Source organism: Ambystoma mexicanum, chromosome 10, assembly GCF_040938575.1.
Source record: "Ambystoma mexicanum isolate Mex_15411 chromosome 10, UKY_AmexF1_1, whole genome shotgun sequence".
Taxonomy (NCBI): Eukaryota; Metazoa; Chordata; class Amphibia; order Caudata; family Ambystomatidae; genus Ambystoma; species Ambystoma mexicanum.
The window spans coordinates 727,467,985-727,483,777 of record NC_090932.1 but is presented as its reverse complement, the minus strand read 5'-3'; the positions used below and the strand labels follow the sequence as shown (position 1 = coordinate 727,483,777).

General features: G+C 48.7%; 1 protein-coding gene across 1 annotated transcript in view; it reads right to left on the bottom strand.

Moving 5' to 3' along the window:
• Positions 1-15,793, bottom strand: part of HPS3 (HPS3 biogenesis of lysosomal organelles complex 2 subunit 1) — an 807,901-nt gene that overhangs the window by 484,162 nt on the left and 307,946 nt on the right. Inside the window, exon 7 of the mRNA XM_069618362.1 lies at positions 15,425-15,579. Coding sequence (XP_069474463.1) covers positions 15,425-15,579 — 155 coding nt within the window. The remainder of the gene's footprint in view (positions 1-15,424; positions 15,580-15,793) is intronic.

Below are 15,793 nucleotides of genomic sequence, written 5' to 3'. Positions count from 1 at the left end.
AGCGAAACACAGTGTTGATGACCTCGGAACATAGATGGGACATTTTGGACAAGAGGGGCCAAGAAAGAAGGAAGACGAGCGAAATGACCAATACATAGGATACTCATTTGCACCTCTTTTGTTTAGCTCGTTTAATTGCTAAAAGTTTTATGTAAACTTAATGCAATAATAATAAAAAAAGAAAAGAAAAAAGTCTGCAGTTCACATAATGTCCATCTACCAGTGTTTTTCTTCATGAGGACACTAACAGCAAATAGATGACTGTGAATGTGAGATACATCTCGGTAGCTCGAGTTGTTTAAAATATATAACTGAAAGGTCTACAAAAGATGATTTAAGAATACAGTATAGATCACATTAGCCAAGTAATGGATCCTGGTAGATCTCATAATGAGAACATGTATACAATTGAAATGGGAAAAACCATACACATTAACAAGCAGTAATCTTAGTGTCTAACTCATGGATAACAATCTAATAAGATAAACAATGTTATTAATGTAACTAAATAAAGCTCGGTGTCAAGTACATGTCACTGCAGTGGGCATGTACATTCACTGACCTCTGAAGTGTGATAACATCCATGATAAATTGACAATCACCAAACTAATACATGACCATCATAATGTCAGCTGCTTTTACACTCGATACCAGCATAAAGATTTATTTCTGCACCATTACATCCAGAATACGGACAAATAACCAAGCTTATAGGAAAAAGCTGCTTCAAACAAAACAAATGTAATTCACTTCTTCGTTGATTCCACTGGGGGTTAAAGCATCTAGTCTCTCGATCCAAAAGGTTTCCATTTGGTCCAAACTTTTTGCCAAATCCTCATGAGTGTCTCTCCTTATGATCATATCCACCACCTGGAATCGGATCTGGGATATTTCATGCCTTTTTTCTATCCAGTGTCTTGCCACTGCTGAATTCATATTTCTGGTCCATATACACAAACAGTGCTCATTCCAACGTTGTTTGCATGGTCGTTTCAACTGTCCAACATAATATATTCCACAGGGGCATTTGATTGCGTAGATCACGTTGTTTTTATCACATGTTGCATAACGTCTGATCTTCATTTTCTCTCCTGATCTCGGGTGGTTAACAGTGTTGCCCTTAGCTACAAACCCACAGTTGGTACAATGGAGGCATGGGAACTTACAGTTTTTTTTAGTTGACAAACGTTTTTCAGTTTGTCTGGTGTTTACCAGGCGATCTCTCAAATTACCTGTGTCATTACCATCTCTGGACAGCATTTAAAATGCCACCACTCACCCCGCCCAAAAAGATAATTGTTAGACTTCCCAAATGGAACTTTGACAACAACAGTGCAGAGGCAGGAACCCCTATCAGCCCAGGATGGGAGGCCTACCAGGGAGAAACCCAGAGCCAATCCTACCCCTTAGGGGGGTCTGTGGCAGTTTAGAGGGACCCCAATTACACCCCTCCTCCTGTTGTGCCAGCATGCTTCTGTGCAGTGCATCTTTTTCTCATGGCATACAACCTCAACAACATCCTTGCCAGTTTTTTTCTATCTTTCCCAGAGACTCAACATCAAAGCAAGAAACCAACAAGAAGCTTCCAAGGGAGGGCTGTGTCGAGCACCCGATAGCAGCAAAAAACCAGCAAACCGACTGCAAACCAGCAGTTACCCAATCTCTCGCCAGGTATGTCCTACTGGGAGAAAACAATGGAGAGAGAGAGCAACAAATCCACAATGCCGGCATGGGGCAGAGAGAACAACCAGGTGATTGCCACAGGCTGAATCCGCCACCACCAGCTACCCTGGACCACCAGGAAATTGAGGGAACTAAATCCCTCATCCTCTTGGAACTTATCTACCAATGGGACCCATGAATTGTATATATTGTATTGTAAGGATATTTATAGAGTAAGGCAAAGACTAAAAAGGCAAGAAGGCACTAGGTTGAGTGAGAGAAAAATGAGGGTGCCATCAAAAGCAAAGCTAGAACAAATATATTTTTAAAGCCTTTTGAAAGAGAAGATATTCAGAAATAGTACAAAGATCGGAAGGCAAAGGGCTCCAGAGCATGGGGCCATCACCGTAAAGGATCTTACACCCGCTCTGGCACGACGGATCCTAGGAATGCACAGCAAAGATTGATTGGCCGATCGTGGAGGTCTGCTAGGAATGTAGGGCACAAGTCTGGATTGTAAAAACATTGCCCCACAATCATGAATGGCCCGATGAACAAGACAGAGGATTTTAAACTTGACCCGGCACCTGGTGGGGAGTAGGTGAAGTGGATGAAGTAGGCCCTGAGAATGAGTTGGTCTGGGGGCTCTCAGAGCAAGGAGGGTGTCTGCATTTTGGAGAGTTTGCAGACGTTGTAATAGAGCGTCAGGTTGGCCCAAATAAATGCCATTGCAATAGTCCAGGGAACTCATAATAGATGCAGTCACAATTTTGGACCTAGGTTTGAGCGGCAGGAATGGCAACACTTTTTTCAATACTTTCAATTTGGCGTAGCCGAATTGGTAAACTGCAGAAATCTGGGCTTCTCTAGAGCCCGTGGCCATTAGTTTGATCCCAAGGCTCTTCACTATTGGAGCAGATTCCAGATATGGGCCCAAATAGTTTGGCCAGTAATCACAGGTCCAGGGCTGTCCTATAGTATTTAAGCCAACTAAGAGGATCTCGATTTTATCTCCATTACGTTTGAGCCAATTATTGGCCATCCAATCCGCTGCTGCAGACAAACAGTCCTTCAATTTTTGATGGGGTCAGATGATGGTACGTCAAGGCGAAAGAGAATCTGCGTGTCATCAGCATATGAATAAAAATGCACTCAGTCAAATTTGCCAGAGCCCATATGTCTAAGTTAAACAGAAGGGGAGACAAAGCGTACCTCTGGGGGGCTCCACAATTGAAAGCCATGGGCAGAGAAGTAAAAGGGGGAAAGGAAACAGTTTGAACACGGTTAGACAAAAAGAAGAAGAACTACTTCAGCAGGATGCCCGCGATTCCTGCCTTCCGAAAACAATGAAGCAGGCTCTCATGGCCAACAGTGTTAAAGGCTGCAGCAAGATCAAGGAGAATTAGAGCCCACACCTCTCTGCGGTCCTGAAGCAGAGCAAGATCGTCCATGAGAGCAACCATCACGGATTCTGTACCCATATCGGTACGGAAGCCGGACTGTAAGGGATGACGCAAGTGATTAGGTTCCAGGAAGGCAGAAAACTGAGGGGTCACAATAGATTCCCTCAATTTCATGAGGACTGGAAGCAGCGAGATCGGCAGGTAGTTCTCCACTATTGCAGGATCAGAAGAACAAGTTACTTTCTTACCTGGTAACGGTCTTTCGATGGGATGGTCCGACGACGTATTCCATATCTATGACATGTAATCACCACAGCTGTGCTGCTTCGGAAACTTTTTCGGCGTCTGCGTCCTGCGTCGATGACGTCGATGCGCCGTCGTCGAGGACCTCCTCCGACGTCCGACGTCATCCGATGTGATAAGTAGGACGCACGACGCCCATAGCCTCAGTTATAGTTTTTTCCCCCAGAACGTGTGACTTAAGTCAACTGCCAGTCAGACACAAAGCCTTGCGGAACGTAAGCTGCAATCGCAAAAGAAATTCTGCAGCGGGGAAGGCCAGGCGGGAGCGATATGGAATACGTCGTCGGACCATCCCATCGAAAGAACGTTACCAGGTAAGAAAGTAACTTGTTCTTCGAGGGGATTGGGTCCTCCGACGTATTCCATATCTATGACAGACTCCCAAAGCAGTACCAAAGCAAGGAGGAGGGAAAGAATTTAGAAACAAAATGTAGAATAGCCAATCAAATGGCAGAGCAAAGGACCGCCTTGCCAAAGGCCAGATCCTGTGCTCGGATGGAATCGAGGGAATAGTGACGTACAAATGTATGTACTGAAGCTCAGGTGGCTGCATCACAGATGTTGCGAATAGGAACACCCCTCTGCAGGGCAGTAGACGCAGCCATACCCCTGGTAGAATGGGCCCGCAAGCCAGCCGGTGGGTCCTTACCCGCCAAGCGGTAGCACTCCGAGATGGCCAAAATAATCCAGCGAGACTAAGTCTGTTTCGTCACAGCTTGCCCCAAACGCCTTCCAGCGTAACCAATAAAGAGTTGATCATCCACTCTGACCCGGGACATGCGTGAAACATAAAAGCTTAAAGCTGTCCTAGGATCAAGCCTATGGAGCCTCTCCTCTTCCTTACCAGGATGCGGAGGAGGATAGAATGCCGGAAGAACAACCTTCTGGGCCAAATGAAATTCCGTCACTACCTTCGGAAGAAAAGAAGGACGAACTCTTAGGACAACCCTGTCCTTGTGAAATACAGTGAAGGGAGGCTTAACTGAAAGTGCCTGTAACTCACTCACTCTGCGAGCGGAAGTAACCGCAACTAAAAACACAGTTTTCAGAGTTAACAGTCTCAGAGGGCAAGAATGTAAAGGCTCAAACGGAGCACCCATAAGAAACTTAAGAACAAGGTTCAAATCCCAACCGGGCACCAGGAAAGGTGACGGAGGGAGCACATTAGTGAGCCCTTTCAGGAACTGTGAAATCAAAGGTATTTTAAAGTAAGAACACTCTTCAGACGAGCGCTTAAAGATGGACAGCGCCGCCAGGTAACCCTTAACGGTACCCACTTGCAAGCCCCTGTGGGCCAAAGAAAGTAAAAAGGACAGAACCATGGGGATGTCACATGCAAAAGGATCCACATTCTGAACTCTGCACCAGTCGCAGAACTTACGCCAACAGCAACGGTACAGAGACTTTGTTGCTGGCCTCCGGGCCGAAAGCAACACCTCCATCACGTCCTCAGGGAGGTCCCAATCCTTATACCTCAACCTTTCAGAAGCCAAGCGTGAAGGATGAGGGATCTGACCTCTGGATGGAGAACCTGACCCCCCTCCCGTGAGAGCAGATCGTCTCGGTAGGGAAGACGACATGGAGGGCAGATGGATAAGTCGAGAAGGTCCGGGTACCATGTCCTCCGAGCCCACGCCGGGGCAATGAGGATCATCCGGGAACCGAACTTCCGTAACCTCCGCAGCACTTGCGGGATGACGGGGACTGGAGGAAACGCGTACAGCAGCGGGAATGACCAATCCACCACGAACGCGTCTCCTAAGGCTCCTTTTGGAGGAAATTCCCGCGAGCAAAACCTTTCGCACTTCCGGTTGACACTGGAGGCGAAGAGATCCACTTGAGGGGTCCTCCAAAGGGCAAAGATCTCCAGGAGAATCTCCTGAGCCAATTCCCACTCGTGAGAGATCGCGCTCTGCCTGCTCAGAGCGTCCGCCGTCACGTTTTCGGCTCCGGCCAGATGAACTGCCGAGATCGAAACTTCCTGCCGGATGGCCCAGAACTCGAGCTGCATCGCCTCCCTGCATAGAGGAAGTGACCCTGCCCCCCCTTTTTGTTGAGGTAGTGCATGGCCACTGTATTGTCCGTCAGGATCAGGACATTCTTCCCTCGCACAGACGGCAGAAAAGCCTTCAGGGCTAGCCTGACGGCCCTCAGCTCCAACAGATTGATATGGAGTCTGGACTCCGACGGAGACCAACGACCACTGACTGTCAGCCCGTTGGCATGAGCTCCCCATCCCGTGAGGGATGCATCCGTCACGATCGTCATCTCCGGCCAGGGAAGCCAAAATGGAGCCCCCTTCATCAAGTTGCCTTCGACGGCCCACCACAGAAGGTCCCGGGCGACCGAGGACGGCACCTGAATCGAGTCCGACATCCTGCCGGAGGACTGCGACCATTGCGTCTTGAGTGCCCACTGCAAAGATCTCATCCGCAGGCGAGCCTCTGGCACCAGAAGAATGCAGGATGCCATGAGGCCGAGCAACCTCAAGAACTCGAACGCTGGGAGCGTCTGGGCATGCTGAAACTTGTGCACCATCTGCTGAATGTGAAGAGCCCTCATCTGGGGAGGAAAACACTGCCCCAGGGAAGTGTCGAGCACTGCTACGATGTACTGGAGCCGCTGCGTTGGCGTCAACTGGGACTTCTATAAATTGAGGGAGAAGCCCAGCCTGTGAAGGGAGCGACAGGTGACCGATAGATGATCCAGGACTTGCTCGGGAGAGCTCCCCCTGATCAACCAATCGTCCAGGTAGGGGTAGACGTGAATCCCCCCTTGCCTGAGATGCGCTGCCACCACCACCATGAGCTTGGTGAAAACCCTCGGGGCGGAGGTCAATCCGAACGGCAGGACCCGAAACTGAAAGTGCGAGTCGCCAACCGCGAACCTCAGGTACTTGTTGTGCTTGGGATGGATCGGCACATGGAAGTAAGCATCCTTGAGGTCGAGTGACACCAACCAGTCCTGAAGCTGAAGGGCCTGGAGGACTTGAGAGAGAGTAACCATCTTGAACTTGTCCTTCCTGAGGAGTTTGTTCAAACCTCGCAAGTCCATGATGGGTCTCAATCCCCCGTCTTACTTCGAAATCAAAAAATAAGGGGAATACCATCCCTTGTTCCTCTCCACTACAGGCACCAGTTCTATGGCGCCTTTCTCCAGCAGGGCTTGAATTTCCTGCGTAAGGAGCGGATCCGGACTCTGCAAAGAGAGGTTCCCCAATGGATTGTCGCGAGGCCTGTGCCGAAAAGGAAGACAGTAGCCGTGGGTTATGATCTCCAGAACCCACACATCTGAAGTAATGGCTTGCCACTCTACAAGATGCTGCGCCAGCCTTCCCCCAACCGGCAAACCATGGGACATGGCCTCACGACAGAGTGGGAGCGGCTGCGGCGTTACCTGAGGGCAAAGAGGCAACTGCCCGAGCGGCCTTGGCACCACGGGTACCCTGTCGTCCACCTCTGGTACCCCTGCGTTGGCCTCTTTGACTGCCAGCTCCTCTCGCTTTACTGAAGGATGAGTAATAGCGAAAGGAATCACCCCTCCACTGCTGTCCCATAGGACGAAAAGGCGGAGGTTGGCGAACTGCAGCGCCCAACGACTTCGCTGCAGCTTTTGAGGTCTGCAACCTCTCAAGGCTCTCGTCAGCCTTGCTGCCAAAACGGTGTTCCCCGTCAAAGGGCATGTTGAGGAGCCGGGACTGCACATCAGGAGCAAACCCCGACTTCCGCAACCACGCAAACCTGTGCATTACGGTGCTCGCCGCCATGGACCTACTGACGCATTCAGCTAAGTCCAAACCCGACTGAACGGACTCACACATGGCATCCTTACCATCCTGGACCATAGCAAGGAAACCATCCCGTTCGTCCCCTTCGGGAACATGTTCAGCCGCTAACGCAACACAGTTCCACAGAGTGTGCGTGAAACGTGACAAGGCACAAATGGAGTTGGCCGCCTGAAGCGCCATACCACCAGAAGAAAACACTTTCTTCGCCCAACCATCAAAACGTTTGTTGTCCCTATCAGGAGGGATGGTAGGGTACGACGCCTGCTTCGCCGGGGCCGTGGCCGCCTGCACCACCAAACTCTCCGGAGTGGGGTGCCTGGTCAAGTAGCAGGGGTCGCCACTGGCTGGACGGTATTTTCGCGACAAGGATCTGCCCACCGCCGGGAGACTCTCCGGAGCAGTCCAAGCCGCCGCCACCCTTCTCTGTAAAGCCCTATGGAACGGCAGAACCGGGTCAGTTGGGGGACCAACATCAAGGATGTCTGTCAGATCATCCTGCACAAACTCCCCTGGGGGAGCAGACCATCCCAAGTACTCAGAAACCCTAGCCATAAGGCGCCGGTACGAGGAATCAGCATGGGAGCCAGGCTCAGGCCTACAAAACTCCACCTCCGGAGAGGTGTCCAGTCCACTGGCATCATGCAGTGACTGTCTCAACTCGTCAAACTGACTATGGCCCGAGACAATGTCATCCGGAACCTGACTAGGAACCAGGCCATCAGAATCCTCATCCGCCTCTGAAATATAGTCCAGGTGGCGAAAAGAAGGCACTCGAGAGTGCTTGCTCTTAACCAGAGCCTTCCTAGGGGGTCCACCCGTGCCCCGGGGTACCTCCGTCACGAAAGGCGTCGAGCGAATCGGCGCCAGCGTCGAGAGAACCGGCACCGGCGCCGAGAGGATCGGCGTCGACGTCGAGGAAATCGGCGTCGACGTCAGATGCAGCGCCTCCAGAATCGGCGGCGTCGACACAGCCCTCGAGGCCGGAGCCCCATGCGTGTCCCTCGACGACCCGAGCGTCGACGGCCTCGACGACTCCCTCGAAGCCGGAGCCTCGAGAAAGCCTGTCGACGCCCTCGACGCCACAGACGTCGATGCCTTCTTCGAAGACCTCACAGGAGCACACGGTCTCGAACGCGTCGAGGACCGGGACCTGGAACGGGTACGCCGAGAACGAGTCCCCTTGTCCGAACGGGACCTCTCCCGTGACTCGTGCCGACCACTCTTGCGAGCGGTGTCTCTCGACCTCACACGACCGACCCCACTCGGGGGCGCGGACGGCTGAGTACCCTGCGACTCAAGAATCGCCAGCATCTTCTTCCCGAAGGAAGCCCATTCCTCTGGCGTCGCAAGGCTAGAGGGGTAAGCGACGTGCCGGGCAGAGCCCTCCGAAGAGGACCTGGAAGACGACCGGTGACGGCGCTTCCGAGAATGCCTCGAAGAGGCTGAGGAGTGGCGAGACCGACTACTAGAAGGAGACCCACGAGACTTCCGACGATGACACGGAGAGTCACCCCTCGAATCATCCGTCGAAAGCCCCGCAGACTTCGACTTCCGGGGCTTGGACACCCGACCTACCGACAACTTCTTCTTACGTTCGCGTAAGGCTTTGGACGTGAGCGACTGGCAGTCGATACAGTCATCCGTGTCGTGGGCCTCCCCGAGGCACCAGAGGCAGGCGTTGTGAGGTCCGTCACCAACATCTTGGACCCACACTCCTCGCACTTCATGAAACCCGGACGCGGGGTCGAAGACGAAGTAGACATCTTCAGAAGGATTTTCAAACGAACAGGCTCGAAGAACCGAGATAGAACAGAACTCCAAAGAGTCGAGGCTTTTAAACCGAGAAACACGAAACAACACGTTCGCGGAAAAAACGGAACTGAGGCTATGGGCGTCGTGCGTCCTACTTATCACATCGGATGACGTCGGACGTTGGAGGAGGTCCTCGACGACGGCGCATCGACGTCATCGACGCAGGACGCAGAGCCGAAAAAGTTTCCGAAGCAGCACAGCTGTGGTGATTACATGTCATAGATATGGAATACGTCGGAGGACCCAATCCCCTCGAATGTGCCTTTTTTAGTAGAGGAGAAATCAGAGCATGTTTGAGGGGCTAAGGAATGTGTCCTGTCGAGAAAGAGTATTGAAGTGCACAGTAAACACAGAGATAGACTTGCTAAAAGCAGCTTGAAGAGTGCGATTGGGAATTGGATCAGTAGAGGAGGCAAACCTAAGTTTCAGCAGTGCAGAAGAGACTATACTGCCTGTCATTATACTGAATTGAAAGGCACTAGGTGAGGTTTCTTCAGTATTGAAAATAAATCAATGCAGGAGGGTCTACATGAACTGGCCTTCCTCTATTTATCAATTCCCAAATGCTACAAATTGTGGCCCTGAAAAATGATGCAATACGATCACAGTGTGCTTGTATTTTCAAGATCTTTAAAGGAAGTTGTGTAGGAGGGGTCTACTCCTTAGCAACTAGAAACAGTTCCAGACAAAACAAGATGCTGTTATAATGCCCTCCACAAAATGACAAGTTTTAGCTTATTTTAATTGCAGTGTGATGTGTGGTGCGTGCCTGTATATAGGCTAATTTAGCAGACAATTCAAGATAGCCATTATGCTACCTCCGTTCAGCTTGTCGGCATTGTTGCCTCAACAGCCTAAGTGCTGAAGAAAACCATGGAGCAGAAGGCTTAACATGTCCTGCTGAGCGCCTGGAGGGGGCCACAGTGTCTGCTGTCGTCTGTGTGGCATTGATAGGGCGCAACAAGGATTTTTTGTTTCGCTTGTTATTCCTCTTTGAGTGAGGACTGTGATTGAATCTGAGATATAATCAAGAGAAACTTTGGACCAATGTCAACAAGCCTTGAGTAGAACCACAGGTCTATGTTTGGATTTTGGGAAAGAGAGGCAGAAAGGTAGAAGATAATATAGTGATCCGACAATAGCAGAAGCCGGGGAGGAAAGATGCAAAGGCCGTCAAATTCAGAAAATATTACATCTAGCCGATTGCCTCCCATATGGGTGGGACTGTGATTTCTCGGAGTAAAAGTGCAGTCGGCCAAAGAAGAAACCAATCTGTCGACTTGCTGGTCATTAGAATTGTTAGGGTGCAGATCAAAATCACCAAGGATGACCAATTTAGAGTGCATCAGAGAAAGGTCAGCAACAAGCTCTACTAAATTATCCAAGAACTAATAAGTTACATGTTCAAGTGGGCGATAAACTATTGGGAAATGAGTCGAACTCTCAGCTGAGGGCTGGATCCTAACTAGCAATAGTTCAAATGGGATTTTGTGAGTCCGAGCAGTAGAGCAACCAAGCAAGCTCTTAAATATGATGGCAACTCCTGCACCGGATTTAGGTGCAGGACAATCGAATTGCAAAATGCTATATTGGTAGTCGGGGGAGGGGGGGATTTGGACTATGCCTGGGCCAGAAGTAGTAGTCAGACAAGTCGTCTTGGTCGGATATAGAACATCAGGCTGAAATTCCTCCAAAATTGAATGAATGTTGTCACAATGAGAAACAGCTAACCTAGCATTAATTAGAAAGCCTTTCAGGAAGGGCACGTCAAAGATGCTTGTTTCTACCAGGACCTCTGGGAGTAGGGTGACAGTGAAGCCTCTAGGCCAGCGAAGATCTATTGGGGCTAGGGCAGTACGTTTGTTATGCGCATAGATGTGTCGTGTATATGGACATTAGTATTTTGGTGTGTCTGGTAGGGCCCAGGGACCGGAACAGTCCCGGACGGGCACAGACGTGCCCACTGCACCCGACCGATGCGCAGGCCGTCTAACACCTCTGAGCCGCCAGAGCTGTTCTATGGTGAGCGCATGTGGCGAAAGTAGGCAGGCCTTAGCCCACCACCATGGGTTGGGAAGACTGGTCCTCTTTCCCTTGCCGATTTGGCCCCATCAAAAAAGGGAGGAGGGAATTTAAGGGAGCAACAGAAAGCAAAAGTGTGGGTTACCCAGGACCGGTCAATGGAGGAGGTGAATAACCAAGAGACCTTCAGGAGGGATGAGCAGCAGAGTGTGGAGCCGATTTTTGAAGATGGGGATGTATTGACTAGTGGGTGAAAGTGGTACTGCTTGTGTGTGTGTGTACATGTTTTTATGGAGAGTGTGGTTAGAAATACTAGTGCAAGAGGTGATAGTTAAGTGTTGTCACTGAGTGAAAGGATGGTGTTTGAGTAGTTGAAGGGAGGGAGTCGTAGTGCAGAGAAGGGAGTAGTAGTGTGGAGGAGGTAGTAGTAGTGCAGGGGAGGGAGTAGTAGTGCAGGGGAGGGAGTAGAAGTGCAAGAGTGGAGGCGAGGCGTAGAGGGAGTGAGAAACAACAGGCGATAGAAGATTGGAGGGAGGAGTAAGAAAGTAGGTAAGGAGAAAAGGGAGAGGTGAGAGTGAGCATGATAAATGGAAGACCGAATCCAACATCTTATCTGTAAGGCACCATTCCCATATCCCAGTAACACCAACAACTGGACAGAGTAGGGAAAGTTTAGCTGTCCCATAGGGAGTTTAGAGAGATAATGGATTCTTAATTCAGGTCCTCCCAACTAGCCAAAGACAGAACTACACAATAGGAGTCAAACATCTGTATATACTAGCGTGGGGTCAGGGATGCCTGGGTTATACGACGAGAGAGGGATGGTACTAAGGCTCACAAATACTTCAACCATAAAACTTTAAACCGCCTCTGAGAGATGGAGTGATTATTTTGCTCTAAGTGACAGAACCCAAAATGCACTGTACACATGTCTCAACTCTGTCCCTCTTTACCCCAACAGTTGGCTTTAGAATATAGATTTCTACCCTTAAAGTGAAAAGAAAGTGTGTTCCCCACTGAGGGGCCTGGCATGAAGGGCCAGTGCACCCTTCATACACATTTGCCTAAGAAAGCTGAAGGGGCCCACAATATAGTTGAAGGATTAATGGGATACTAAACCCTAAAGTACACTTTGAAAGTTACAATCGAAAGAGGTCAAGCCACAGGGTCCAGAATAAGCATACTACATGGGATCAGTTTCACAGCTCCCCAATTTGCTCAGATAACAAGAAAGATCCCAGTTTGTTTTGCCCCAACTGAATAGGCCTGGTATCCCGGAACAGGCTGTAATGGTTGATTAGGTGCCGGTGAATGCTCCAATACATTTTGCATGCCACTACTAAAGGCAACCTTAGATTTGGGGTAGTTTTGGCCACTAGACCCAGTCCTCCTGGGACAGGAAAGGCAGGCCACACAGAGGACCAGTGACATTGCCCAGCTGATAATTATTGCAGTTCCAAACTCATACTTTGTCCCAAATAATTGTATTTCCATACCACAAAAGGGAACAGCAGGCCCCCAGTCATGGCAATGCAAGCCTTCTTTAACTGGTCATATCCACTGCACTTTGTGTACATCATGCCCATGGTAGTTATACCCATGCCAATAGCACCCAGCACAACTGACAACACAATCAGAGCCTGTGGAGCCTGCACATTAGTGTCCAGCTTCAGCATGCTTTAATACACCTTGAACTGGATCTGTCTCATGCTCTCTGAGGTGCAACTCATCCACAGTCCCTGATACACAGCCACCACCTTTGTGATGGGTCTTCAGCTTAGGAGCTCATCTTCCACTGAAGCGTGATGATGGCTGCGAGGAGTGCAATCCGGAACAGCAGCACCAGGACAACGCCTAGCATTTGCAGCAAGAGTTAGAAATAGCTCCTGTATGTTTCAGGCCATGCAGCTCCGCTGTTCTCCAGCTCAGCCCTCTCCACCCAATCCAGATCAACAGTCTTCCACCCTCTCAGGGCCCTTCTGTTATGCACCAGCCATGGAAGTTATGGTATAGGTGGAGATACACCTAACATGGATGCCTTTCTATGTCCAGTTAATGGTCTAGCCTTCCACCAAGATGGCGTCCGGAGCGTATATACGGATCACGCACAGTAACAACGGTGCGTTGTATCATCGTTAATTTCTAACTTTGTTCGTTGCCCCTTTGCTCGTGTTTTTCTGTCACACAGAAAATGTACCTCCTCCTTCCTTCTTGCCTTAGCCTTTTCTCCCTTTCTGCAATCACTCGCGGTGTTACCCCTTTCAGGTGTATTACTCATCAGCGGTTTATTCTGGTAAGTTCACGGGAGTTTATTTTCTCATTTCTTCGGTTTTCTGTTCCTTTACTTGTATTTTACTATCTTTCTAATTCTGCCTTATCCACTACCTTTTTTCTCATTATTCCTTTTTGCTCTACCTTTTCGCCTTTCCGAGGCTCTGTCTGCTTCCAGTTCCTCTACCAGTGAACTCACTCACTGCTGCAATTATACTACGGTGCCGCAGCTCCCGGTACCGTAGTTTCCTACGAAGCCGCTGGTCCTACGCACCGCCTGTCTTCTACGGTACCTGCCGAGTCTTGCAGTATCCCCAGACAACATCTGCCTTCTGCGGTGCCTTCTGGATTACAGTTCTCTTCGAACAGTGTCTGCCTCCTGCGGTGCATGCTGGATCTTGTAGTTTCTCCATACTACAAGTCTGTTCTTGTCCTTGATTGCTTGACATTCTTCAGCATATCTACAACCCCTAAAGACCCTTTGTCACCACGGCGGAATCACTGTTAGCATATTGGATACTCCTTCCCACATTTGAGAAGATCCGCTACACAGGGTTTTTTGCCAACGGCTTTTTCCCTGGAGTTTTGGGACTGGCTCCTGGGAGATCACCGGATTTGGTACCCATCCGGTCAAGGTGGCCTCCGAGGAGCCACGTCCTTATTTACGTCAAAAAAGAACCAAAGAGAAGAAGGAATCAAAGAAATACCGAAGAAGACAGGATTGGTCCACTTCTACTAGCTCTACCGGAGATTCAGGTGAGTAGGATTTGGGCATAGAGAAAGGGGAAGTTGTAAGTTTTGACACCTTCACAATGACATAAGGTCCCTTTGTGTCTCAATGTACTTAATTAAACTTCATTTTTATCGAGTTCTGAATTGCTTTAGCTTTGCATGAAGGACAATAGCTGTATAGTTGCCCCATCAACTAACATTATGGATCAGCTACTCTGGCATCCATGGTAATGGAGAATCAAAGCAATCTAGAAACCTGATTCAGCTTACTATATTATCAGGAGACATAAATGGGAAAATGCAAATAGTTGCTACACTTTTGACATGAGGCCCCATCTAATAACGTATCGCCTGGGGAAACCTTAAAGTTAACATTTTCCTTTTGAAATCAAATTCCAAATACACCTAAAAAGAAGTACAAATAAAAAAACTGGAGTGCTCAGCAGCTCAGGAATGCAATGTGTTTTCATTATTACATTATTTATGTTAAATCGTATGTTTAATAGTCTTAACTCTCTTTATGGGATGAGCAAAAGGGTTTATGAATGTCGTCTTGCTAAATCAAATAGCATCCTAGCATTAACCGAATCCCAAACCAACTAAAAGAGCTCCTTGTGTGTGCACAAGACAACCAACCGCACAATGGTGAAAGGCACTTACCAGGCTTTCCGGTCCACTATTCCTGCCTCATTTAGAACATTGATTGTCTTTGTCCCTGGGGAATAGTCCCTCATTTATGTTTAGGTCACCTGACTAACCAGTGCTGTATACAATATAGCAGCAATTACGGAATTTCAGTGGCACCCTCCTCAGGCGAGGAGCGCAGGGCTCCACCCCAATTACAGTTTCCATCATAGATTAACAACTCTTTGCGCAAACCAGTTTATCCCGGCAGCATCCATTGGCACTGAACTGGTGGCCTTGTCCCTGTGATCAGCGACTACAATGGCAACCAGAGTTGCCTGGTGCGAATACAAACAGGGTACCATAGCCAAAAGCCAGCTGAGATTTAAGGACAACAATAAACATTGAGGGCACACAGGATAGTATAATGACAAGGTGTACATAAAAAAGAGGCGTTTCTCTTCCTTCTTATCTTTTATCGAGGAAGAGCCTCCCGGACCCATCCACTCCATATGTGGGGATCCCATTCATCCCCAATTAAAACATATTATTTCCCTGACTTACTTATTTTTAAACTTTGTGTTTGGCTGAGGGTCTGTGACCTTCCACTATATCCAACAATGAACCCGGTGGAATCACTAGGCCCCCAAATTGAGACAAAATGGCTAACTGTAGCATAATACTATGACTATTGGACTTGATTTGGTTACTCCATGTACTCTGAATCACAAGGAGACGTAGAGTAAGAAATGGTCCCAAACAGGTCGTTAAAATCACCTTCATGTGGACAGATGGCATTGCTACTTACACTTTTCTTTTAGGTGTCTTCTCTCTCTCTGTTACATCTTCTGTGTTTGCTTTTGTTAGAAGAATCACATGGTTTCTGAAATGGCAAATAGCTTTCAGTCCTATAAAGAGCTGCATTCGTAAGGCACACACATCCAGTGTCACTGGTGGACAAGTCTGCAAATGGGAAACAAACATACAGATAAGGTTTAGCTATGTAGCCCTTTGCGCATTCATATATACGTTAATCGTATAATTCACTTTTCACAATAAGTTACTACTGCACACTGTTGAGTGAGTAACATGTAGCTGATTTTAATTATTCAATTATTACAGTGTATATACACATCAGTGCGATTTATGTTTATACATATATATTGAACTTGTGCCA